The 27100-nt window shown below is 49.9% G+C and overlaps 1 protein-coding gene across 1 annotated transcript in view; it reads left to right on the plus strand.

Moving 5' to 3' along the window:
• LOC147096228 (regulator of G protein signaling 3-like) overlaps window positions 1-27100 on the plus strand; it is a 102600-nt gene that overhangs the window by 61304 nt on the left and 14196 nt on the right. The window contains exons 2-3 of the mRNA XM_085975078.1: window positions 11337-11416; window positions 19729-19797. Coding sequence (XP_085831204.1) covers window positions 11337-11416; window positions 19729-19797 — 149 coding nt within the window. The remainder of the gene's footprint in view (window positions 1-11336; window positions 11417-19728; window positions 19798-27100) is intronic.

The raw sequence follows: 27100 nt of genomic DNA on the forward strand, positions 1-27100 counted from the left end.
TCTAAGAACCATATTTGCAAGGAATGGGTTGCCGGAACAAATATGTTCAGACAATGGACCACAGTTCGTGTCCGAAGAATTCCAGAAATTCATGAAAAAGAATGGGGTGAAACACTATACATCTGCCCCATATCATCCGGCTACCAATGGGTTGGCCGAGAGATTTGTACAAACGTTCAAAAAGGCAATAAAGGCCATGAGCGAAGACCATATTCCACTACAACACAAGGTGGACAATTTCCTGATGGCATATCGAAACACCACGCATGCAGTGACAAATCAAAGCCCTGCCATAATGTTCTATAACAGGAGGTTGCGGTCCCGGTTGGATTTGTTAAAACGCAATGTACGTAGGGAAGTCGAAAACAAGCAATTCCACCACGTAAATAACAAGGCCACTCTGAGTTTCGAAATAGGACAACCAGTGTTGGCCAGGGACTATAGGAGTGATAAATGGCAATCCGGAACAATTCGTGCCCGACAAGGACCCTTGATGTACACGGTAGACGTTGGTGAGAACGTAATACGACGTCATGCTGACCAACTTGTGGAATCGAGAACAAGGGTCGACCCCACGTCTACGGCAGAGACACCAGTTGAAGAAGTTATTGAGCCTGTAGCATCTACCTCAGACTCGAACGTACATGATGATGTTCAATCCATAGGAGATCAAATGGATGAGTCACCCCAGCAACGAGAACCAGAGACCCCTGAAAGGCGTTATCCGGCCTGGATCAGGAGGCCTCCTCAGAGACTGAATCTTTGAACAGTTTTGTGTGAAAGTTGTATATATGTTATCCATGTTATGTTTAAATTGGGGTGTACACTGTTAAGCTAAAAGGGGAGGAATTGTAGTGTATGTAACCTGTACCACCTTAAGAGGATACCTTAAGGTGATGGACTACTTTCTGATGGCTCCTGTACATTGTAGTACCGGTGGTGACCACACCGGTATATAAACCCTGTGGAGCAAAGTGTATTTCAGTTCGGCCCTGACCCTCAGTTACTAAAGACCTGTTTAAGTATTCTGTAGTCTGTGTCCAGTTATTCAGCATAACTACATTTGAAAGCACAGACTCAACACATCCCGTCATAGCTTTAAGCACCTCCATCAAATCACCTCGCAATCTCCTCATTTCGAATGAAAGCAGCCCCAATTATTCAAGTCTATCTTTGTATTTACGTCTCCTCATTCCAAGCAGTGTCCCAGTGAATCTGTGCTGCACCTTCTCCGTGAGGAGCATAGGATCAGGAGCTTTCTCCCCTTGAACTATTTATCCAATATTCTTTGGAAAGTTACTATTGAATCTGCTTCCACCGCCCTTTCAGGCAGCGCATTCCAGATCACAACAACTCGCTGTGTAAAAAATGTTCCCCTCGTCTCCCCCCCCACCCCCCCACTGTTTAAAATCTCTGATTAAGAGAGAGAGTGAGAGAGAAAGCGCACGAGAGAGAAAAAGTGAAAGAGAGAGCAAGAGAGAATCAGAGAGAGCGGGAGGGAAAGAAAGAGAGCGTGAGAGAGTGAGAGTGAGAGAGAACGCGCGAGAGAGATAGTGAGAGAGAGCAAGAAAGAGAGCGAGAGAGCAAGAGAGAACGAGAGAGAGAGAGAGAGTGAGAGAGAACGCGCGAGAGAGATAGTGAGAGAGAGCAAGAGAGAGAGAGTGAGAGAGGGAGAGAGTGTGAGAGAGCGAGAGAGAGAGAGAGAGAGTGGAGGCCGGTTTCACGGGTGTAAAAGATTTCTCTCTTCCGTGAAACAAAAGAAATTCTTCCTCACAAAAGGCGGCAGGAGGTGTATTATCACCACAGGGAAAACCATTTAAAGGGACAGCACCTTCACGCGCAAGGCTCCGGGAAGCTGGGCCGCACTCTAGGAAAGAGGTGGCTTTAATCCCGTAGCCCATGCTGAGCTAGTTGAACCTCTGCCAAGGGTGACAACAGGGCCACTCGTCCTTGTGCGAGGGAGGGGGAGGATCCAATCGCTGATCACTGTCGAGTTCGTTCCACAAGATGAACTATAATTTACTTTCTGTGGTGGGCTAAATACTTATCTTGCTTCCATATCATTTACAAAGTTAAATTACAGTCACATCACAATTATTGAGCCATATCAACAATTACATGCTGAATTGGTTAGCGTGGGTTGTACGAATATGTGGTTTAAATAATCCAGCAAAGTGCTTCAGATACTAAATCTATTGAACAAAAGCGTACTGCTGGTCCAAACAGCAGAAGCGTGGCTGTCCTCTTGATACTCCTACCTAATGCAAATCTCTCAAGCTCAGTCTTGAAAGCTCCAATTGACTCCCAGCATCCACAGCTTTTGGGGGAGAGAGTTCCAGATTTCCGCGAGCTAGTGCTTCCTGACATCACCCCTGAACGACCTTGGCTCTCGTTTAAAGATCGTGTCCCCTTGTTCTGGACTCCTCCCAACCAGAGGAAATAGTTTCTCTCTCTACCGACCCTGTCAAACCCTTTAATAATAATAATAATTCAACTTTATTGTCATTGCACAAGTACATGAACAACAAAATGTGATCTTGCAAGCTCCCATGACTGGGAGAAGCAAAGCCGCTGCGTCGGTGCACGCCGCCATTCCATTTCCACCATTCCTCCTGTCCGACAATCTTCAGCCCAACGCCCAGGCCTGCTCACCAGCCGCTCCTCCCGTGGCTCTTTCCGTGACCTTCTCACCAACCGCCCCTCCTCGGGGCTCCTTCCGTGACTTTCTGCACCTGGTCTTACCCTGATGGTCACCCCTCCAGGTACTAACCAGGCCTGGCTCTAGCTTAGCTTCCAAGCCTTGCCAGTGACCCTGTCCCTAGTCCCAGGAACAGCTCAATTCAATCACTCCTTAATCTTCTATCCTTGAGGGAATACATGTCTAGTCTGTGCAACCTGTTCTCATAATTTTCAGCCTTTAAGCCCCAGTATCGTTCTGGTGAATCTGCTCTGCACTCCCCTCCAAGGCCAAGATGTCCTTCCTGAGGTGTGCTGCCCAGAACTGCATGTAATACTCCACATGGGGTCTAACCCGAGCTCTGTACAACTGAAGCATAACTTTGCATTCCACCCCCTCCTTGAGATAAAGGCCAACACTCCATTAGCCTTTCTGATTGCTTTCTGTACCTGTCCACTATCTGTACCTGTCCACTATCTGTACCTGTCCGCTATCTGTACCTGTCCGCTATCTGTACCTGTCCGCTATCTGTACCTGTCCGCTATCTGTACCTGTCCGCTATCTGTACCTGTCCACTATCTGTACCTGCCCACTATCTGTACCTGCCCACTTTCTGTACCTGTCCACTTTCTGTACCTGTCCGCTATCTGTACCTGTCCGCTATCTGTACCTGTCCGCTATCTGTACCTGTCCGCTATCTGTTAGTGACCTGTGCACATGGACACCTCTTTCCTTATGCTCCTCCAGCAAAGCTCCCAGTCTCTCACTATTAATAAAATATTCCGATTTGTCCTTCCTGGATCCAAAGTGGATGGCCTCACACTTCCCCACATCGAACTCAGTTTTTCCCACTTCATCTGTCAGTGTCCCTTCGTAACTCCCATCGACACTATTTACTGTGCCTCCTAGCATAGCGTTTTCTAATAACTTTGAGAGAAAACCCTCGAGTCCTTCTTCCAAGTCGTTTATACATTGTGGGTATGATGATTAAAGCTGCGCCGGTGCCTTGAGATGTTTTTCTACGGTGAAGGTGCCTTATGAAGGCAAATTGTTGGCATTGGAGCAAGTAACTTCCTGCTAGGGGTGCGCACGTGTAACTTTGGATCAGGATGGGCAGTGATGCCCCTATAGGAACAGAGGAACAAGAGGAGGCCATTCAGCCCCTCGAGCCTGTTCCAACATTCAATGAGATCATATCTGATCTGCCACCTAACTCCAGACACCCACCTTTGCCCCATATCCCTTAATACCCTTGGTTAACAAAAAGCTTTCAATCTCCGATTTAAAATTAACAACTAATCTAGCATCAACTGCCGTTTGCGGAAGAGAGTTCCAAACTTCGACCACCCCTTTGTGTGTAGAAGTGTTTCCTAACTTCACTCCTGAAAGGTCTGGCTCTAATTTTTAGATTATGCCCTCTAGTCCTCGACTCCCCGACCAGCAGAAATAGTTTCTCTCCATCTACTCTATCTGTTCCCCTTAATAGCTTGAAAACTTCGATTAGATCACCCCTTAACCTTCTAAATTCTAGGGAATACAATCCCTAGAATTTAGAGATTGTGTATAAGCTCTCATAATTTAACCCTTGAAGTCCAGGTATCATTCTGGTAAACCTAAGCTGCTCTCCCTCCAAGGCCAGTACATCCTTTCTACGGTGTGGTGCCCAGAACTGCTCACGGTACTCCAGGTGTGGTCTAACCAGGGCTTTGTATAGCTGCATCATAACCACTACCCCATTGTATTCTAGTCCTCTAGATATATACCCGCCTTTGCCCCATATCCCTTAATACCCTTAGTTAACAGAAATCTATCAGTCTCCGATTTAACAATAACAATCGATCTAGCATCAGTTGCCGCTTGCGGAAGAGAGTTCCAAACTTCGACCACTGTGGGCGAACAGCCTACCGACTCCCATGGTCTCGGCCCACGCGCGGCGAGTGGCCACCTGGGCGAGGTCGCTGAGGGAGGGCCTGGCTCTCGACCGCAGCAGAAGAGCGGGAGAAATTCAGAGGGAAATAAACAGCTTATCTTCGGCCTGGCTTGCAGTCGCGAGCTCCCGACTCTCTTTCTCTCTCTCTTGGCCGCAGTTAGGGTGTTCCCAAGCCTCCCGGCTAGGCCTGGAGTCTCCAGGAACTGGAGGTTAATCTCCAGGGCAACTGCTGCCAGCAACAACCGGGGGGGGGAAATCATCGGGGGCCGTTCAAGGAATTGCACGTTAAACACTCCTGTTTATTGTTTTAAAAATACTGGAGATGGGAAAGTAAAAGGCTGTTTAACTGAGAGTCAAGAATCATCCAGTATGTGTTGGTGTAGGGGTTACGGGGATCGGGTGGGATATGTGTCGGTGCAGGCTCGATGGGCTGAAATGGCCTCTATCTGCACTGTGGGGTTTCTGTGATTTCTGGGTAGCGAGGAGTCTGTTTTGCTTTCCAATTGGCCGCAGGAAGGCGGGGTTGTGAGGATATGCGTGCTGGGCGACCAATGGCGGGAGTGCAGGGGCGGGGTGGATGGAGGTGAGAGGTCATGTGGTGAGGCCTCCAGGAATATGCCCAGCCAGAGTTGGCAACCCTACCCCTGTCCGTCGTGGCTCAGTGAGTCGCACACTCGCCTCTGAGTCAGAAGGTCGTGGGTTCATCGACCCACTCCGGAGACTCGAGCATAAAATCTAGGCTGACAATCCTAGTGCAGTGAGGGAGCGTTGTACTGTCGGAAGATGCCGTCTTAGGGATGAGATGTTAAACGGAGGCCCCCGTCTGCCCTCTGAGGAGGATGCAGAAGATCCCATGGCCACTATTGGATGAAGAGCAGGGGACTTCTCCCCGGTGTCCTGGGCCAATATCACCAAAATAACAGACGTTCTGGTCATTCTCACATGGCTGTTTGTGGGAGCTTGCTGTGCACAAATTGGCTGCCGCGTTTCCTACATGAAAACAGTGACTCCATTTTGAAAAAGAACTTCATTGGCTGTAAAGCACTTTGGGATGTCCTGATCGTGCAAGGCGCTATAAAAATGCAAGACATTTTTTTCTAATCCCCAGTACCTGCAGTCCGAGAGTAGACGTCAAGTCAAGACAGCTGAATGAAGCATGATTGATCACAGCAATAAAATAACTCACACCTCCACACACCAAATCAGGGGGGGTGGAGGAGGGCGTGGGACCAATACGGTTAAAATGTCATCTTGTAGCAGTTCGTGTTCACCTAGGTAGGTATCGGACGAATGACTACTAAATAATCGAGTTCGACTTCAGGAGAACAATCTAGAAGTTGTTTATTTACAAGAACAGACGAAGTACAGCAGGTAAGGCGGCTGGATGCAGGAGCACCGTGAAGTAGGTCTTTCCCCAGCAGGGACGCCACGAGGACTGAGTCCGCAGTCCTCTGGATAGCGTGATGATGTCATCACGCTCGGCTGTGTTTTCCCGCGCTTCGGGTGTCACGTGACTGCGTCGTGACGTCAGCGCGTTCGCCCGCGCTTAGGGCGGTCACGTGACCCGCGCCAATACATCGACGCGTCTACCCGGCACTGAGGCTGGCCGTTGCGGCCGAAGTCATGAGCGCGAGAGGCACCCGGCACTGAGGCTGGCCGTTGCGGCCGAAGTCGCGGGAGAGGCACCCGGCACTGTGGCTGGCCGTTGTGACCGTCGAGGGAGCGGACGGCCGAACTAGGCCGGCGGCCGACGCGTTTAGGTGCGTCACGTGATACGTGACGTGACATCAGCGCGCTAGGGCACGTCTTAAAGGGGCAACGGCCCAAACAGGTAAGTTAAAGGGGCAACGGCCCTAACAGGTAAGTAATATACATACAGTTAGGTTAAAGTGAATTATGTATATACATAGTAAGGGACACCTGGTGGAACCGCCACGATCTTCTGTATTACAGAAAGGCAGGGAGTCCAGGAATAGCGCAAGTTTTTAAATGGACTGTCAACATGCGTAAAGTTTTTATCAGTTTTTGTGGCCGGGGCACACACACTCACACTCACTAACACTCACTCACACTCACTTACACACTCACACACAAACTATCACACACAAACTCACACACACTCACAAACACTCACACTCACTCACACACATACTCGCATACACACACAAACTCTCACACACTCTCACACACTCTCACACACTCTCACACACTCTCACACACACTCACAAACACTCACAAACACTCACACTCACTCACACACATACTCGCATACACACACATACACACACAAACTCTCACACACTCTCACACACACACACACACACACACACACACACACACACACACACACATACTCCGCATACACACACAAACTCTCTCTCTCACACACACACACACACACACACACACACACACACACACACACACAAACTCTCTCTCACACACACACACACACACACACACACACACACACAAACTCTCTCACACACACACACACACACACACACACACACACACACTCTCACACAAACTCACACACACACACTCACACAAACACACACACACTCTCACACACACTCACACACACTCACACGCACACACACTCACACGCACACACACTCACTCACACGCACACACACTCACTCACTCACTCACTCACTCACACTCACACACACAAACTCACACACGCTCACACCCACACACTCACACTCACATACTCTCACACATACCCACATGCACGCACACACAATCACACACACCCCAGACACACATGGACACACACACAGGCACACGCAGGCACGAACACAGACACACACAAGACCGCTATCAGGTTGCCCCAGCACATAATCTAGGCTGTTACACATCAGTGCATTACTGAGGGAGAGCAGCACTGTCAGAGGGGCAGCACTGAGGGAGTGCTACACTGTCAGAGAGGCAGTACTGAGGGAGTGCTGGACTGTCGGAGAGGCAGTACTGAGGGAGCGCCGCACTGTCAAAGAGGCAGTACTGAGGGAGTGCTGGACTGTCGGAGAGGCAGTACTGAGGGAATGCTGCACTGTTGAAGGGGCAGTACTGAGGGAGTGCTGCACTGTCAGAGGGGCAGTGCTGAAGGAGCGCTGCACTGTCAGATGGGCAGTACTGAGAGAGCGCTGCACTATCAGAGTCGCAGTACTGAGGGAGCGCTGCACCGTTGAAGGGGCAGTACTGAGGGAGTGCTGCACTGTCAGATGGGCAGTACTGAGGGAACGCTGCTCTGTAAGAGGGGCAGTACTGAGAGACGCTGGGCACTCAGCGATGCTGTATTTCGGATGAGATGTTAAACCCAGGCCCCATCTGCCCTCTCAGGTGGAGGTAAAACAAACTCTCACAAAATGGCTGCCCGGCACCTGCCCGGCACCTGCCCTTTAATTATCGCCGCCCCGGCCGCAAGTACACCCCCCTGACAGGGCGCGCGCGCCATGTTTGTGGCCGGGGCACTGAGCACAGAGATGACGTCATTGACGGGGGCGCAGCGCCGCGGAGCGGGACCAGCTACTGCCGCCGCTAACCTCCCGAGTAATTAAGCGGCGCCGCGCCCAGGCGCTAAGTGAGGCACTCAGGGGAGGCGCAAAGCAACCGAATTTTTCCCCCTTAATGTTCTGACACAGAGACAGCAGAAAACGTTTTCAAACCTGGCCCCATTTGGTTGTGCCGTCTGATCTTCTCAAGCCTTGTTCGGATTTGCTTCAACAGAACAATGGGAACGACAGTTTTGAAAGGCTGCTTACCACCCCACCCCCCCCCAACCCCCACCCCCAGGTGTGCTGGGTCGGAGATCGGGCTGCTCACAGTGTGAACTTGGTACTGTCTCTAAGCAAGGAGATTCTTTCGGTTCATGGCCAGTGGAGCTCATTATCTCGGCTGACAGTACGGTTTAGCGAGAAAGACTTGGATTTCTATCACGCCTTTCACGACCTCAGGACATCCCAAAGCACTTTACAGCCAATGAAGTACAGACACTGTTGTAACGTGGGAAACGCGGCAGCCAATTTGCACACAGGAAGCTCCCACAGACAGCAATGTAACAATGACCAGATCATCTGTTTTTACGTGACGATTGAGGGATAAATATTGTCCAGGACACCGAGGGAGAACTCCCCTGCTCCTCTTCGAAGTAGTGCCATGGGATCTTTTACTTCCACCTGAAACGGCAGACTGGGCCTCGGTTTAACGTCTTATCAGAGAGACGGCACCTCCGACAGTGCAGCGCTCCCTCAGTACTGCACTGGAGTGTCAGCCTGGATTTTGTGCTCAAGTCTCTGGAGTGGGGCTTGAACCCACGACCTTCTGACTCAGTGGCGAGAGAGTGCTACCCACTGAGCCACGGCCAGCACCTGAGGGAGCGCTGCACTATCGGAGACGCCAACCTTTAATTGAGACATTTAACCAAGGCCCCCTCAGGTGGACCTAAAAGACCCCCACGGTCTCTATTTGAAGAACAGCAGGGGAGTTTTAGGTGGCTGACTGACTGGTCACATCCATCTGTGGGAGCTTGCTGTGCGCAAAAACTGGTTACTGTGCTTTCCTACGAAACAGCAACGACCACAATTCGAAAAGCAATCTAATGGCCGTGAATTGATTTGGAATATGAAAAGAATTATGGGTAAAAATGGGCAAAATGTGTCACGGGCTGGGGCTGTGCAATTTTTTTTATATATTCGTTCCTGGGATGTGGGCATCACTGGCAAGGCCAGCATTTATTGCCCATCCCTAATTGCCCTTGAGAAGGTGGTGGTGAGCCGCCTTCTTGAACCGCTGCAGTCCGTGTGGTGAAGGTACTCCCACGGTGCTGTTAGGGAGGGAGTTCCAGGATTTTGACCCAGCGACGATGAAGGATCGGTGATATACTTCTAAGTCAGGATGGTGTGTGACTTGGAGGGGAACTTGGAGGTGGTGGTGTTCCCATGCGCCTGCTGCCCTTGTCCTTCCACGTGGAAGAGGTCGCAGGCTTGGGAGGTGCTGTTGAAGAAGCCTTGGCGAGTTGCTGCAGTGCATCTTGTAGATGATACACGCTGCAGCCATGGTACGCGGTGGAGGGAGTGAATATTTAAGGCGGTAGAGGGGGTGCCAATCAAGTGGGCTGCTTTGTCCTGGATGGTGTCGAGCTTCTTGAGTGTTGTTGAAGCTGCACTCATCCAGGCAAGTGGAGAGTATTCCATCACACTCCTTACTTGTGCCTTGTAGATGGTGGAAAGGCTTTGGGGAGTCAGGAGGTGAGATTATGAGATATGTGCTCCTGGTGCACATGGGAGTGCAGAAGTGGCATTTATACCTGTATAACCTGAGCCCAGCTGACGAATTAATTCGAACTGCATTGATTTTTCTCTGGTTGTTTTATTGCGTGTGATTTGTGGTGTTAGAAAGGGGAACGAGATCAAGAATGAGAGAAAGAAGAATAGTCTTTTCTTTGTGAACATTATATCATTTTCTTTGTGCAGATTATACAATAAGTGAAGAACATTTATTAGCTAACACCCAAATTCTGGCAACTCATGGGGCTCGCCAACCCTCCGGGATTGGCCTGGAGTCTCCAGGAATTGAAGATTCATCTCCAGGATACCGCCGTGAGCAGAACCCGGGAGATAAACCATCGGGTCGTTAAAATAATTGCGTTTTTTAACATTTCCTTTAAACACTTTCGCTTATAAACAGACAGCGGAGATGGCGGGGTGGGGGGTAAAGAGGGCTGTTGGACTGAAGTTGGGAATCATCCAATGAGTCCACTCGCTTCCTGATTGGCCGAGGGAAGGCGGGGCATCCCGAAGATGGACGAGGCGGGCGACCAATGGCAGGTGCCTGGAGGCGGGGCAGTGGGCGACGGGAGGGTCAGGTGATCAAACCTCCAGGAATACGTCCAATCAGAGTTGGCGATCGCTACTGCCAAACCTACTCTGGGTCAAGTTCGTGCCGGCGCTGGGTTTGGGGCATGTGGACAGCGCCGGAGAAAGGGACAGGGGGCAGAGGGCAGGAGGCAGAGGTCACGGGGTTGGGTGTCTGCGGGCAGTGTGCGATGGGCCCTGATGCCCATTTCCTGTCCCTCCCCCGCCTCCCCACACAGCACCAGCCGTATCCCTGGCGGACTTTGAGTGGAAGGTTGAGAAATTTACAGAATGCGAACCAGATGCCAAAACATCCATTTTGTTGTTTTTAATATCGAAAATAACTTTTCCACTTCTTTGCGCATCTTCTAGCCGGGAAACCTTATTTTCCACCAGGGCGGTGAATTTGGTCTCAGGGCGATGGAAAAACCGGCAATCCCTTTCGCAGCCAGCCCACCCGACTTTCTCTCCCACTGACTTCAGTGGGAAATGGGCTGCAGCACTGATTGACCGGGGGCTAAAAGGGTTAAATTATGAGCAGGTTGCACAGACTAGGCTTGCATTCCCGCGAGTATAGAAGGATACAGACTGATACCTGGGATGGCAGGAATGACGTGTGAAGAGAGATTGGGTCGATTAGGCTTATGTTCGCTGGAGTTTAGCTTCTGACCACCTTATCTCTTTATGTGGCTCGGTGTCAAAGTTTGTTAGCTAACGCTCCTGTGAAGCACCTTGGGACGTTTTACTACGTTAAAGGCGCTATATAAATGCAAGCTTTTGTTGTTGTTGGGGGAGTCCAGAACAAGGGGGCGTAACCTTAAACTCATCTGCTAACACACAGTGGTTAACACAGAGTCTTCCTCTCTTTCAGCACCTGGCCTCCAGTGCAGAGTCGGACCTGGGCTTGGATTGTGCAGACAATGGCAGCAAGCTCGGGCGGAAGAAGCACCGGTGAGTATCTCCCGCTCCACCTTCACTGCTCTTGTCTTGTGGTGGTGCCCATGTAGAGGGTGGGGGGAATTTGCGTATCAAGCTCAGCTTAGAAATGTGAGTGTACGTGAGACTGTGTGTGTGTGAGTGTGTGAGTGTGAGAGTGAGTGTGACTGTGTGAGTGAGTGTGTGTGTGAGTATGTGTGAGTGAGTGTGTGTGTGTGTGTGAGTGTGTGTGTGAGTGTATGTGTATGTGTGTGAGTGTATGTGTGTGAGTGTATGTGTGTGAGTGTATGTGTGAGTGAGTGTCTGTGTGTGAGTGTGAGTGTGAGTGTATGTGTGTGAGTGTGAGTGTATGTGTGTGAGTGTATGTGAGTGTATGTGTGTGTGAGTGTATGTGTGTGTGAGTGAGTGTGTGTGTGTGTGTGAGTGTGTGTGTGAGTGTATGTGTATGTGTGTGAGTGTATGTGTGTGAGTGTATGTGTGTGAGTGTATGTGTGTGAGTGTATGTGTGTGTATGTGTGTGTGAGTGAGTGTGAGTGTATGTGTGTGAGTGTGAGTGTGTGTGTGTGAGTGTATGTGAGTGTATGTGTGTGTGAGTGTATGTGTGTGTGTGTGTATGAGTGTGTGTGTGTGAGTGTATGTGTGTGAGTGTATGTGTGTGAGTGTGTGTATGTGTGTGAGTGTATGTGTGTGAGTGTGTGTATGTGTGTGAGTGTATGTGTGTGAGTGTGTGTATGTGTGTGAGTGTATGTGTGAGTGTGTGAGTGAGTGAGTGTATGTGTGTGAGTGTGTGTGTATGTGTGTGTGTGTGAATGTGTGTGAGTGTGTGTAACATAAGAACATAAGAAGTAGGAGCAGGAGTAGGCCATACGGCCCCTCAGGCCTGCTGCGCCATTCAATAGGATCATGGCTGATCCGAATCTAGACTCACGTCCACTTCCCTGCCCTCTCCCCGTAACCCCTAATTCCCTTATCTGCTAGGAAACTGTCTATCTCCGATTTAAATTTATTTAATGTTGCAGCTTCCACAGCTCTCTGGGGTAGCAAATTCCATCGATTTACTACCCTCTGAGTGAAGAAGTTTCTCCTCATCTCAGTTTTGAAAGGGCAGCCCCTTATTCTAAGACTATGCCCCCTAGTTCTAGTCTCACCCATCAGTGGAAACATCCTCACCGCATCCACCCGATCAAGCCCCCTCACAATCTTATATGTTTCGATAAGATCACCTCTCATTCTTCTGAACTCCAATGAGTAGAGGCCCAACCTACTCAACCTTTCCTCATACGTCAACCCCCTCATCTCCGGAATCAACCGAGTGAACCTTCTCTGAACCGCCTCGAGAGCAAGTATATCTTTTCTTAAATATGGAAACCAAAACTGTACACAGTATTCCAGGTGTGGCCTCACCAATACCCTGTATAACTGCAGCAAGACTTCCCTATTTTTATACTCCGTCCCCCTTGCAATAAAAGCCAAGATTCCATTGGCCTTCCTGATCACCTGCTGCACCTGAATACTAACTTTTTGTGTTTCATGCACCAGGACCCCCAGATCCCTTTGTACTGTAGCACTTTCTCTCCATTTAGATGATAACTTGCTCTTTGATTTTTTCTGCCAAAGTGCATAACCTCACACTTTCCAATATTATATTCCATCTGCCAAATCTCTGCCCACGTACTTAGCCTGTCTATGTCCTTTTGCAGGTTTTTTATGTCCTCCTCACTCACTGCTTTCCCTCCCATCTTTGCATCGTCGGCAAACTTGGATATGTTGCACTCGGTCCCTTCCTCCAAATCGTTAATATAGATTGTAAAGAGTTGGGGTCCCAGTACTGACCCCTGCGGAACACCACTGGTTACTGATTGCCAGCCCGAGAACGAACCATTTATCCCCACTCTCTGTTTTCTGTTAGATAGCCAATCTTCCACCCATGCCAGTATATTACCCCCAATCCCGTGATTTTTTTAATCTTGATCAGTAATCTTTTGTGTGGAACCTTGTCCAATGCCTTTTGGAAGTCCAAATACACTACATCCACTGGTTCCCCTTTATCCACCTTGCATGTTACCTCCTCAAAGAATTCAAGCAAATTTGTCAAACATGACTTCCCCTTCATAAAACCATGCTGACTCTGTCCTATTAAATTATGTTTATCCAAATGCTCTGTTACTGTTTCCTTAATAATGGACTCCAACATTTTGCCAACCACAGATGTTAGGCTAACTGGTCTATAGTTTCCAGCTTTTTGCCTACTTCCCTTCTTAAATAAGGGTGTTACATTAGCAGTTTTCCAATCTGCCGGGACCTTTCCTGAGTCCAGTGAGTTTTGGAAAATAATCACCAATGCATCCACATCCCTACCGCCACTTCTCTCAAGACCCTAGGATGTAGGCCATCAGGTCCGGGGAATTTATTCGCCTTAAGTCCCATTATTTTACCGAGTACCATCTCCTTAGTGATTTTAATCGTGTTTAGCTCCTCCCCCCCCCCATTGCCCCCTGTTTGTCCAGTGTTGGGATATTTTTAGTGTCCTCTACTGTAAAGACTGATACAAAATATTTGTTCAGCGTCTTTGCCATCTCCATGTTCCCCACCACTAGTTTCCCGGTCTCATCCTCTAAGGGACCAACGTTCACTTTAGCCACCCTTTTTCTTTTTATAGAGCTGTAGAAACTCTTGCTATCTGTTTTTATATTTTTTGCTAGTTTACTTTCATAATCTATCTTCCCTTTCTTAATTAATCTTTTAGTTATTCTTTGCTGGCTTTTAAATGCTTCCCAATCTTCTATCCTCCCGCTAGATTTGGCTACTTTATATGCCCTTGTTATCAGTCGGATACGATCCTTTATTACTTTACTTAGTCACGGATGGCTGTCTTTTCTTTAACTCTCCTTTTTCCTCAGTGGAATATATTTATCTTGAAAGATGTGAAATATCTCCTTGAATGTAGACCACTGCTCTTGTACCGTCTTACACTTTAATCTGTTTTCCCAATCCACTTTAGTCAATTCTACTCTCATACCTTCATAGTCTCCTTTATTTAAGCTCAGTACGCTGGTTTGAGATCCAACTCTCTCACCCTCAAACTGAATTTGGAATTCAACCATGTTATGGTCACTCATTCCAAGGGGACCCTTTACTAGGACATTTTTTATTAATCCTGTCTCATTACACAGGACCAGATCTAAGATTGCCTGCCCCCTGGTTGGTTCAGTTACATACTGCTCAAGGAACCCATCCCTAATACATTCTATGAACTCTTCCTCAAGGCTGCCATGCCCAATTTGATTAGTCCAGTCAATATGAAAGTTAAAATCCCCCATGATTATAGCTGTTCCCTTATTACAAGCCCCAACTATTTCCTGATTTATACTCCAACCAACAGAGTTGCAACTGTTAGGAGGCCTATAGATTATGCCCACTAGTGACTTTTCCCCCTTATTATTCCTTATCTCCACCCAAACTGTTTCACTATCCTGATCCTTTGACCCAATATCATTTCTGACTATTGCAGTGATTCCATCCTTGATTAACATAGCAACCCCACCTCCCTTTCCTTCCTGTCTGTCCTTCCTAATTGTCAAATACCCTTGTATGTTTAGTTCCCAGTCATGATCATCTTGCAGCCATGTTTCCATAATGGCCACCAGATCATACCCATGTGTAGTTATTTGTACCGTGTGTGTGAGTGTATGTGTGAGTGTGAGAGTGCATGTGACTGTGTGTGTATGTGTGAGTGAATGTGTGTGAGTAAGTGTGTGTGTGTGTGAGAGTGAGTGTGACTGTGTGAGAGTGTGTGAGTGACTGTGTGTGTGAGTGAGTGTGTGTGAGTGTGAGTGTATGAGTGTGTGTGTGAGAGAGTGTGTGTGAGAGAGTGAGTGTGTGTGTGAGAGTGTGAGAGTGAGTGTGACTGTGAGTGAGTATGTGTGTGAGTGTGTGTGTGTGTGAGTATGCGTGTGTGTGTGTGAGTGTGTGTGTGAGTGTATGAGTGTGTGTGTGAGAGTGAGTGTGTGTGTGTGTGAGTCTGTGTGAATGTGTGTGTGGGTGAGTGTGACTGTGAGAGAGTGAGTGTGTGTGTGAGTGTGTGTGTGAGTATGTGTGAGTGTGAGAGTGCGTGTGACTGTGTGTGTGTGTGAGTATGTGTGTGAGTGAGAGTGTGTGAGTGTGTGTATGAGTATGTGTGAATGAATGTGTGTGAGTAAGTGTGTGTGAGTGTGTGTGTGTGAGTGAGTGAGTGTGTGTGTGTGAGAGCGAGAGTGACTGTGAGAGAGAGTGTGTGTGAGAGTGTGTGTGAGTGAGTGTGACTGTGTGTGTGTGTGTGTGAGTGTCTGTTGTGAGTGAGTGTGTGTGAGTGTGTGTGTGTGTGAGAGTGAGTGTATGAGTGTGTGAGAGTGAGTGTGAGAGTGTGTGTGTGAGAGAGTGAGTGTGTGTGAGTCTGTGTGAATGTGTGTGTGGGCGAGTGTGACTGTGAGAGAGTGTGTGTGTGAGAGTGTGAGAGTGAGCGTGACTGTGAGTGAGTATGTGTGTGTTTGAGTGTGTGTGTGTGTGAGTGAGTGTGTGAGAGCGAGTGTGACTGAGAGAGTGTTTGTGTGAGAGTGACTGTGAGTGAGTGTGTGTGTGAGTGAGTGTGACTGTGTGCGAGTGTGTGTGTGAGTGAGAGTGTGTGAGTGTGAGAGTGAGTGTGACTGTGTGAGTGAGTGTGTGTGAGTGAGTGTGACTGTGCGAGTGAGTGTGTCTTTGTGAGTGTGTGTGTGTGTGTGTGTTTGAGTGTGTTTGAGTGAGTGTGAGAGTGAGTGTGAGAGTGAGAGTGAGTGTGTGTGTGAGTGTGTGTGATTGTGTGAGTGAGTTTGTGTGTGTGTGTGTGAGCGTGTATGTGTGTGTGTGTGAGAGTCTGTGTGAGTGTGTGTGTGTGTATGTATGTGTGAGTGTATGAGTGCGAGTGTGTGTGTGCGAGTGTGTGTGTGTGAGTGAGTGTGTGTGTGAGTGTGTTTTTCTCGTCCCTCCACTGTCTCTAAATTGTCAGACTGCTTGTCCGACGCAGAAACTTCCTCCAATTAAATATTGGGCAGACCGAAGCCATTGTTTTCAGTCCCACCACAAACTCTGTTCCCCAGCCACTGACTCCATCTCTCTCCCTAACATCTGTCTGAGGCTGAACCACACTGTTCGCAACCTTGGTGTCATATTTGACCCTGAAATGAGCTTCCGACCACATATCTGTGTCATAACTAAGACAGTCTATTTCCACCTCCGGAACATCGCCCAACTCCACCCCGCCTCAGCTCATCCGCTGCTGAAACCCTCATCCATGCCTTTGTTACCTCTAGACTTGACTATTCCAACGCACTCCTGGCCAGCCTTCCACGTTCCACCCTCTGTAAACTTGAGGTGACCCTAAACTCGGCTGCCCGTGTCCTAACTCGCACCAAGTCCTGTTCGCCCATCACCCCTGTGCTCGCTGACCTACATTGGATTCCGGTTAAGCAGCGCCTCGATTTGAAAATTCTCATCCTTGTTTTCGAATCCCTCCATGGCCTCGCCCCTCCCTATCTCTGTAATCTCCTTCAGCCCCACAACCCCCCCGAGATATCTGTGCTCCCCAAATTCTGGCCTTTTGCGCATTCCCAATTTTAATCGCTCCACCATTGGCGGCCGTGCCTTCTGTTGCCTAGGCCCTAAGCTCTGGAATTTCCTGCCTAAACCTCTCTGCCTCTCTACCTCTCTTTCCTCCTTTCAGACGCTCCTTAAAACCTACATCTTTGACCAAGCTTTTGGTCACCTGCCCTAATTTCTCCTTATGTGGCTCGGTGTTAAATTTTGTCTTATAATACTTCTGTGAAGCCCCTTGGGATGTTTTACTACATTAAAGGCGCTATATAAATACAAGTTGTTGTTGTTGTTGTAGAAGTGTTTCCTACCTTCACTCCTGAAAGGTCTGGCTCTAATTTTTAGACTATGCCCCCTAGTCCTAGACTCCCCAACCAGCAGAATGGTTTATCTCTATCTGCCCTATCTGTTCCCCTTAATATCTTGAAAACTTCGATCAAATCTCCCCTTAACCTTCTAAATTCCAGGGAATACAACCCTAATTTGTGTAATCTCTCCTCGTAATTTAACCTTTGCAGTCCGGGTATCATTCTGGTAAACCTACGCTGCACTCCCTCCAAGACCAATATATCCTTCCGAAGGTGTGGTGCCCTGAACTGCTCACAGTACTCCAGGGGTGGCCGAACCAGGGCTTTGTACAGCTGCAGCATGACTTCTACCCCTATATTCGCTGGAGTTTAGAAGAATGAGAGGGGATCTCATTGAAACTTATAAAATTCTAACAGGACTAGACAGACTAGATGCAGGAAGGATGTTCCCCATGGCGGGGGAGTCCAGAACCAGGGGTCACAGTCTAAGGATAAGGGGTAAGCCATTTAGGACAGAAATGAGGAGGAATTTCTTCACCCAGAGAGTGGTGAACCTGTGGAATTCTCTGCCACAGAGGGCGGTGGAGGCCAATTCATTAAATATATTCAAGAAGGAGTTGGATATATTTCTTAAGGCTAAAGGGATCAAGGGATATGGGGAGAAAGCAGGGACAGGGTACTGAATTTGGATAATCAGCCATGATCTCATTAATTGGCAGAGCAGGCTCGAGGGGCCGAATGGCCTACTCCTGCTCCTATCTTCTATGTTTCTATGTATTCTAGTCCTCCAGATATAAAGGCCAACATTCCATTAGCCTTTTTGATTATTTTCTGTACCTGTTCATGACATTTTAACGACATCAACAGGCAGGAAACCTGAGGTCAGGAATTCTCCCTTCAGCCCCACCTCCCTTCCCCCATTCCTCCAGTCGGATGTGAAATTCAGCTGTTTGACTGGGTTAGGCCCCTATTCTGCAGCGCCTGCTGAATAAAACCCTGCGCCACGGACACACGTCTATCCACGCCCGTGACTCAAGCGGGGGGCATCAAGGTCAGACGCAGTTAGAAGGGATTGAGGGATACGGTGAGAGGATGGGTAGGTGGGCTACCAAAGAAACTAATGGGTTTAGCGGGCCGAAGTGCCTCCCCCCTGTACCTTAAAAATCCCTGTGGGTCTGTTATCAATTCTTTTGGGACTTGCTAAACCCGAAGCTGATGTCAGTGAGCTACAAACAAGGATTGAGAGGCGACTTGACGTTTAGCCGCAGGCAGGGGCTGCAGGTATTGGTGCCTGTACAGAGTTTTGCTCATGTTTTTGTTGTACCTGTTGGCGCAGGATCACTGAAGGGACTTCTGTGTCAATGTCACGTAGCCTCAACTGAACCAGAGAGGTGTCAGGAAACTGAGAGGCCCGTTGCCTGGGGAGATACATCAGACAATCCCACTGGGGTGGTCGATACAATAACAACAACTTGCATTTACACAGCGCCTTTAACGTAGTAAAACGCCCCGAAACGCTTCACAGGAGCGATTATCAAACAAAATTTGACACTGAGCCACACAAAGGGATATTAGGGCAGGTGACCAAAAGCTTGGTCAAAGAGGTAGGTTTTAAGGAGCGTCTTAAAGGAGGAGAGAGAGGGAGGGAGGCGGCGAGGTTTAGGGAGTGAATTTCAGAGTTTATGGCCCAGGCAGCTAAAGGCACGGCCGCCACTGGTGGAGCAATTTAAATCGGGGATGTGCAAGAGGCCAGTATTGGAGGATACTCAAAATAATGTATTTGATTTGTTTCACAACACCAGGTTATAGTCCAACAGTTATATTTGAAATCACAAGCTTTCGGAGCGCTGCTCCTTCGTCAGGTGAAGTGGAGAGATGCATAAAGACACAGCATATATAGTCAGAGAATCATGTCAGATGATTACATGTAATCTTTCTTACCTCTAATCATCTGGCATTATTCTCTGACTATGTAATCTGTGTCTTTATGCATTTCTCCACTACACCTGACGAAGGAGCAGTGCTCCGAAAGCTTGTGATTTCAAAGAAAGCTGTTGGACAATAACCTGGTGTTGTGTGACTTCTTACATTTGTCCACCCCAGTCCAACTCCGGCATCTCCACACCTTGATTTGTTTCAGTGAGGGTTCGGGTATTAAGAATGGAAATCCGAGGGAGCTCTCTCCTCTGCTCTCCTGACTCCGCTCCACAGGACCCAGCCCAACGGGCGGTGATTGGGACGGATTTCTCCGCAGGTTACATACACCGCCTGGCCCTGACATGTGGACAGGTTGTGCGCTAACGTTACATCCAGCCCGATTCACTGCCATCCCATTGGTCCTGAGGGCAGGTCAGTCCACACTTTCCCCCTCTGGATATTGGAATCAGTTTACTTTGTGCTTTTCCCCCGACACAGGGGCAATCGCTTGGGCTTCCTGCGGAGGTGGAGCGATTCCTCTGGGACGAATGAGATGAACTCTCTGAGGTGAGATCACGTCCGTCCACCATGGCTCCCAATTTGTTCACTTGTTCTCCTCCCCTCCCCTCTCCCCCCCCTCCCCTCTCCCCTCCTCTCCCCTCCTCTCCCCTCCTCTCCTCTCCCCTCCTCTCTCCCCTCCCCTCTCCTCTCCCCTCCTCTCCCCTCCTCTCCTCTCCTCTCCCCTCCCCTCTCCTCTCCCCTCCCCTCTCTCCTCCTCCTCCTCCTCTCCCCTCCTCTCCTCTCCCCTCCCCTCTCCTCTCCTCTCCCCTCCCCTCTCCTCTCCTCTCCTCCCCTCTCCCCTCCTCTCCTCTCCCCTCCCCTCCTCCCCCCTCCTCTCCTCTCCTCTCCTCTCCTCTCCCCTCCCCTCTCCTCCTCTCCTCCTCTCCTCTCCTCTCCTCTCCTCCCCCCTCCTCCCCTCTCCTCTCCCCTCCTCTCCTCTCCTCTCCTCTCCCCTCCCCTCTACTCTCCTCTCCTCTTCTCTCCTCTCCCCCCCTCTCCTCTCCTCTCCTCTCCTCCCCTCTCCACTCCACTGCTTTCCTCCCGCCTCCTCCCCCCTCCTCTCCCCTCCCATCCTCTACCCTCTCCTCTCCTCCTCTCCTCTCCTCTCCTCTCCCCTCTCATCTCCTCCTCTCCTCTCCCCTCCTCTCCTCTCCCCTCCCCTCCCCTCTCCCCTCCTCTCCTCTCCCCTCCCCTCCTCCCCCCTCCTCCCCCCTCCTCCCCTCTCCCCTCCCCTCCTCTCCTCTCCTCTCCTCTCCCCTCCCCTCTCCTCTTCTCTCCTCTCCCCCCCCCCCCTCCTCTCCTCTCCTCTCCTCCCCTCTCCACTCCACTGCTTTCCTCCCGCCTCCTCCCCCCTCCTCTCCCCTCCCCTCCTCTCCTCCCCTCCCCTCTCCTCTCCTCTCCTCCTCTCCTCTCCCCCCTCTCCTCTCCCCTCCCCTCCCCTCTCCCATCCTCTACCCTCCCCTCCCCTCCTCTCCTCTCCTCCCCTCTCCACTCCTCTGCTTTCCTCCCGCCTCCTCCCCCCCTCCTCTCCCCTCCCATCCTCTACCCTCCCCTCCCCTCCCCTCCTCTCCTCTCCTCTCTCCTCTCCCCAACCCTCCTCCTCTCCTCTCCTCTCTCCTCCCCTCCTCCCATCTCCTCTCCTCCTCTCATCTCCTCTCATTTCCTCTCCTCTCCTCCTCTCCACTCCTCTCCTCTCACCCCTCCTCTCCTCACCCCTCATCTCATCTCATCTCATCTCACCTCACCTCACCTCACCTCACCTCACCTCACCCTCTCCTCTCCTCTCCTATCCCCTCCTCTCCCCTCTCCCCTCCTCCCCCCTCCTCTCCTCTCCTCTCCTCTCCACTCCCCTCCTGTGCACTCCTCTCCACTCCTCTCCCCTGTCCTCCCCTCTTTCTCCTCTCCCCTCCTCTCCCTGTTGTGGTATGTACCTTTAAGAGAATAACTGGTCTCAGACTGCAGTACTGGCAGTGACCACCCCTTTATAAAAGGCGCTAGAGAGCCTCTGTTGTTTAGTTTCGTTTATGCCTTTCACCAGTAAAGATCTGTTTGTTTTCTCTCCTGCTAGTCCGTGTCTCATTCATTCACGGACTTAACACTGACGACGAGTTAGAAACAAACTTACCTGCAACTCAGCAGCAGCTCCGACGACGTTGTTGAAGGTCGGAGCCAGAAGAAAAAAAAAGAGGCCATTGAAACTCGAGAAACGGGCGTCGACCATCAATCATCGATTTAAAAACTTGCAGGAGCGACTTTCCAGAGCCAGGCTGGGTTCCTCGGTCCGTGGTTTCCCAGCTAATCGGGCTGGTGGCAGGTAGTGCTCTGATCCTTCCTGGGCTGCGGCGGGCTGAAGCTCGATCGGGTGGCTTTTCAACGGGGCCGGGCAGTGAGTCGGGAAGCAAGGAGAGAGAGAGAGGGTGGAGCATACAGGGCGCGGCCGGTGTTTCGAAGCCGGGCAGCGTTCGGACCTCAGAAGAGGGAGGGAAGTGTCCCAGAGGGTCCGCTCCACGACGGGAAGATAATAAAAGAAAAAGAATACGCACAAGAAACCGTGGAAAGCAGCGCTAACAACAGCGGGGAAGAAGGCAAAGCGCGGGAGGCGCCATTTTGTTAAATCGGGGAAGAAGGCAAAGCGCGGGAGGCGCCATTTTAGATTTGCAAGATGCCGAAGACTGGCTGTATCACTGCTTTTGATAATACATTAGAGGACTGGACCACGTATGTGGAAAGAGTCGAGGTATATTTTGAGGCAAACGATATAGCGGAGGGGAAGCAGGCATCGATATTGCTAAACTTAATGGGCGCTAGAACGTACGGCCTATTGCGGGACCTGATTACTCCAGCCAAACCGAAGGCGAAGAGTTTTAACGAAATTGTTGCTGTCCTACAGGAACACTTAAACCCTGCACCGCTGTTGATAGCAGAAAGATTTAAATTCCACAGGAGAACTCAGCACAAAGATGAGAGCAATGCTGAGCATCTTACGGAACTACGCAAGCTATCAAAGCACTGCCAGTTCGGAGCAGGACTGGCAGATACCCTACGGGACAAATTTGTCTGTGGACTCCTGAGTGAAGGAACACAGAAGAAGTTACTCGCAGAAAAAGAGCTGACGCCAGATAAGGCTTTCAGCGTGGGAGTATCGTATGAAGCAACAACCAGGGGAGCTGCAGAAATTCAACAAAAACCACAGGAATACGGCACCCACGAAATGACACGGGGATTTGCAAAATGTTATCGCTGCGCAGAACTAACCATGACCAGAAGGACTGCTGGTCCAAAGACAAAATATGCAGACAATGCGGGAAGATTGGACACATTGCACGAGTTTGTAGGTCTGGGAAGAAGACCAGCGGCAACAAAAAGGCTACTAAGGAACCGTACAAGAAAGTACAAAAGATGACGGACAGTAGTTCCGAAGACCAGATGAGCGATAGTGAATCCGAGAACAGGAGATTAAGCTGTCTCAAACTTCACAATGTAATCGCAAAAGAGGATCACCGAACCATTTGGGTCACCCTCACGATAGCAGGGTCCCAAGTTAAAATGGAATTGGATACAGGATCAGCGCTAACCGTCATGAATCGACGAGACTACGAGCGGCTATTTTCACACATACCCTTGAGAGAGACATCCATCGTCTTGACGACGTATACAGGGCAAAAAGTATACCCCAGAGGAAAAATAAGGGTGCCTGTCGAATACAATGGCAAGAAAATACGGAAATTGTATCTCTACATATTGCCAAATGGTGGACCGCCGTTATTAGGACGGGAATGGATCAGGAAGATAAACTTAGATTGGCATTCCATTCATGCAATGACGGTGGACGGTAAAAAAGATGAAGACGTCACTCCTGGACGATTGTCAACAATCTTAGCTAACGCCAAAGAGGTATTTCAACAAGAACTGGGCATGCTTAAAGGCGTAACCGCCTCGATAAAAATAGAAGAGAATGCAGTTCCCAAGTTTTTCAAAGTGAGACCGGTACCATATGCAATTCGCCCAGCTGTCGAGGCAGAGCTGGAGAATCTGGAGAAGGCGGGCGTGTTGTCTAAGGTCGACTGGAGCGAGTGGGCGACACCCATCGTTCCTGTCATGAAGAAAACGTTAAGCAATAAGTCCGGAGAGCCAAGGAAGATTCGCATCTGTGGGGATTTCAAGGTGACGGTGAACCCTGTCCTTCGCACAGTACAATATCCTCTTCCAAGGATAGAAGACATCTTCGCCTCGCTGTCTGGAGGAAAGCGTTTTACAAAAATTGACCTGGCACAAGCATATTTGCAGATGGAGGTTGAAGAGTCCTCTCGGAAGTATCTCACGATAAACACTCACAAAGGTCTTTACCAGTATCATCGATTGGTATTCGGAGTAGCATCGGCTCCGGCAATATGGCAAAGAGCGATGGAACAAGTCCTGCAAGGGATTCCGGGGACTCAGTGTTACTTGGACGACATCCTTGTAACAGGTGAAGATGACAGTGAACACCTTAACAACCTAGAACAGGTGCTCACTAGACTACGGGAACATGGGCTGCGAGCCAACCGCCCCAAGTGCGAATTTTTTAAGAAACAGATATCGTATTGTGGCCACGTGATTGATGAAGAGGGGTTACATAAGTCCCCTGACAAAATTGAAGCGGTTGTTAAGGCCCCAGCGCCTGAAAATGTGTTGCAACTGAGGTCATTCCTCGGGTTGGTGAATTACTATCATAAGTTTTTGCCGAATTTGTCGACAATTCTGCACCCACTGAATGCCCTGCTACGAACGGGGGTAGCATGGAAATGGAGCGATGATTGAAAGCGTGCTTTTCGGAAGAGTAAGGACTTAATCACTTCAAAGGAAGTATTGGCTCACTACAACCCAGCACTGCCAATCAGGCTGGCGTGTGATGCGTCTCCCTACGGCATTGGGGCGGTACTGTCACATAAATTCCTCGATGGTTCGGAGAGGCCGATAGCTTTTGCGTCACGCTCGTTAACTCCTGCCGAGCGTAACTACACCCAGATTGACAGAGAGGCCCTCAGCCTAGTGTGGGGGGTGAAGAAGTTCAATCACTATCTGCACGGTCAAAAATTTACTCTACTAACCGATCATCAACCTCTTGTCTCCATTTTCAACCCTCAGAAGGGCGTACCGATAATGACAGCACAACAGCTGCAGAGATGGTCCCTTTTCCTAGGGGCACAACAATATGACATCGAGTACAAAGGAACTAAACAGCATGGAAATGCTGATGGATTGTCACGTCTACCGTTGCCGACGGTGGAAGAAGAAGACCTTGCAGTGGATCCAATGGAGTTATTCCACTCGACCATAGCCGAATGTCTTCCTGTGACGAATGCAAACATAGAAAAGGAAACACGGAATGACCCGACACTATCACAGGTCTATGATTTAACGGTGAAAGGATGGCCAGCACATGGCGAACCACTGCTGCCAGCATTCTCGTCGAGAAGAGAACAGCTGTCAGTGTGCAGAGGAACCTTGATGTGTGGATCCAGAGTAGTAATTCCACCTAAGTTGACGGAGAGAGTGCTCAGTGAGCTTCATGAGGGTCATCTGGGTGGGGTAAAAATGAAGAGCTTAGCCAGAGCGTTTGTGTGGTGGCCGGGAATCGATAGAGAAATCGAAGAGATGACCAAGAGCTGTGCAGGATGCCAGAAGGTCCAAAACGCCCCACCACAAGCTCCTCTGCATCCATGGGAGTGGCCCTCATCTCCATGGCAAAGGGTGCACATTGATTTTGCTGGCCCCTTCATGGACTCGATGTTTTTAATTGCGGTGGATGCACATTCAAAGTGGCCAGAGGTAATAAAAATGTCCTCAACCACCACGGAAAAAACTATCACAGTTTTACGAACCATATTCGCCAGGAATGGGCTGCCTGAACAGATTTGTTCTGACAATGGACCACAGTTTGTGTCTGAAGAGTTCCGGAGGTTCTCAAAGAACAATGGTGTTAAGCATTACACATCTGCCCCATATCATCCAGCCACTAATGGATTGGCCGAGAGGTTTGTCCAAACATTCAAGAAGGCTATCAAGGCAATGTGTAATGAAGAGATACCCCTACAACACAAGGTGGACAACTTCTTGTTTGCCTACCGGAATGCGACACATGCGGTTACCAACCAAACTCCAGCCATTATGTTCTTCAATCGAAGACTACGATGCCGCTTGGATTTGGTTAAGCCAAACGTCAGAAGAGATGTGGAGAACAGGCAGTTTCAGAATATGAATGAAAGGCCGACCAGGAGTTTTAAGATAGGGCAACCAGTTTTGGCCCGGGACTACCGCACTGAAAAATGGCAGCCAGGAACGATTTGTACACGACAAGGACCTCTCATGTATACCGTGGACGTTGGGGAGAGCATTGTAAGACGCCATGCTGACCAGATTCTAGAGTCACTGGAAAACGTCAACTCCACACCACGATCTGATACACCTGGTAATGAAATCGACGTTCCAATTGCAGCTACCGCAGAACCGGTAATATTGGAAGCAGATGAACCAAACAACGACATTGATCCCGACTCAACATTGCCAGAAGAACCTGTTACCCCAAAGAGGCGTTATCCAGACAGAATCAGGAAGCCTCCTCAAAGACTGAACTTATAATTGCTTAAACTTAACCAATGTATCCAGCAACAGTAATTGTGATTGTAATTCGTTATCATTTAGTTGTTAAATGAATGTTATGTACTGTTTATCTAAAAGGGGAGGAATTGTTGTGTATGTACCTTTAAGAGAATAACTGGTCTCAGACTGCAGTACTGGCAGTGACCACCCCTGTATAAAAGGCGCTAGAGAGCCTCTGTTGTTTAGTTTCGTTTATGCCTTTCACCAGTAAAGATCTGTTTGTTTTCTCTGCTGCTAGTCCGTGTCTCAATCATTCACGGACTTAACACTCCCCTCCTCTCCCCTCCTCTCCTCTCCTCTCCTCTCCTCTCCCCTCCTCCCCTCTCCCCTCCTCCCCGCTCCTCCCCGCTCCTCCCCGCTCCTCTCCCCTCCTCTCCCCTCCTCTCCACTCCTCTCCTCTCCTCTCCCCTCCTTTCCTTTCCCCTCCTCTCCTCTCCTCTCCCCTCTTCTCTCCCCTCCTCTCCTCTCCTCTCCTTTCCTCTACCCTCCTCTACCCTCCCCTCCCCTCCTCCCCTCCCCTCCTTCTCTCCTCTCCGCTCCCCTCCTCCCCCTCCTTTCCTCGCCTCTCTCAACTCCTCCCCATTTCCCCTCCCCTCTCCTCCCCACTCCTCTCCCCTCCACTTCCCTCTTCACCTCTCCTCTCCCCTCCTCCCCTCCTCTCCTCCACCAGTCCTCACATCTCCCTCCTCTCCTCTCCCTCCTCGCCTCCCCTCTCCCTCCCTCTCTCCTCTCCCCTCTCTCCCTCCCCTCCTCTCCTCTCCTCTCCTGTCCTCTCCTCTCCAATCCTCTCCTCCCCACTCCTCTCCTCTCCCTCCTCCCCATCTCTCTTCTCCTCTCCTCCCCTCCTATCCTCTGCTCTGCACCCCTCTGCCCTCCCCTACACCCCTCCCCTCCACTCCTCTCCTCTACTCTCCCTGCCACTCCTCTCCCTCCTCTCCCCTCCCCTCCTCTCCACTCCACTCCTCTCCACTACACACCTCTCATCTCCTCTCTTCTCCCCTCCTCTCCCTTCCATTCCCCTCCTCTCCTCTCCCTTCCTCCACACCTCTCATCTCCCCATCTCTCCCCTCCTCTTCTCCCCCCTCCTCCCCAACTCACCTCTCCTCTCCCCTCCTCTACCCTCCTCTCCCTCCTCTCCTCCCCCCTCCTCCCCAACACACCTCTCCTC

Source organism: Somniosus microcephalus, unplaced genomic scaffold, assembly GCF_052327205.1.
Source record: "Somniosus microcephalus isolate GS21.2 unplaced genomic scaffold, FLI_Smic_1.0 unresolved_chr1, whole genome shotgun sequence".
In the NCBI taxonomy this organism is placed as follows: Eukaryota; Metazoa; Chordata; class Chondrichthyes; order Squaliformes; family Somniosidae; genus Somniosus; species Somniosus microcephalus.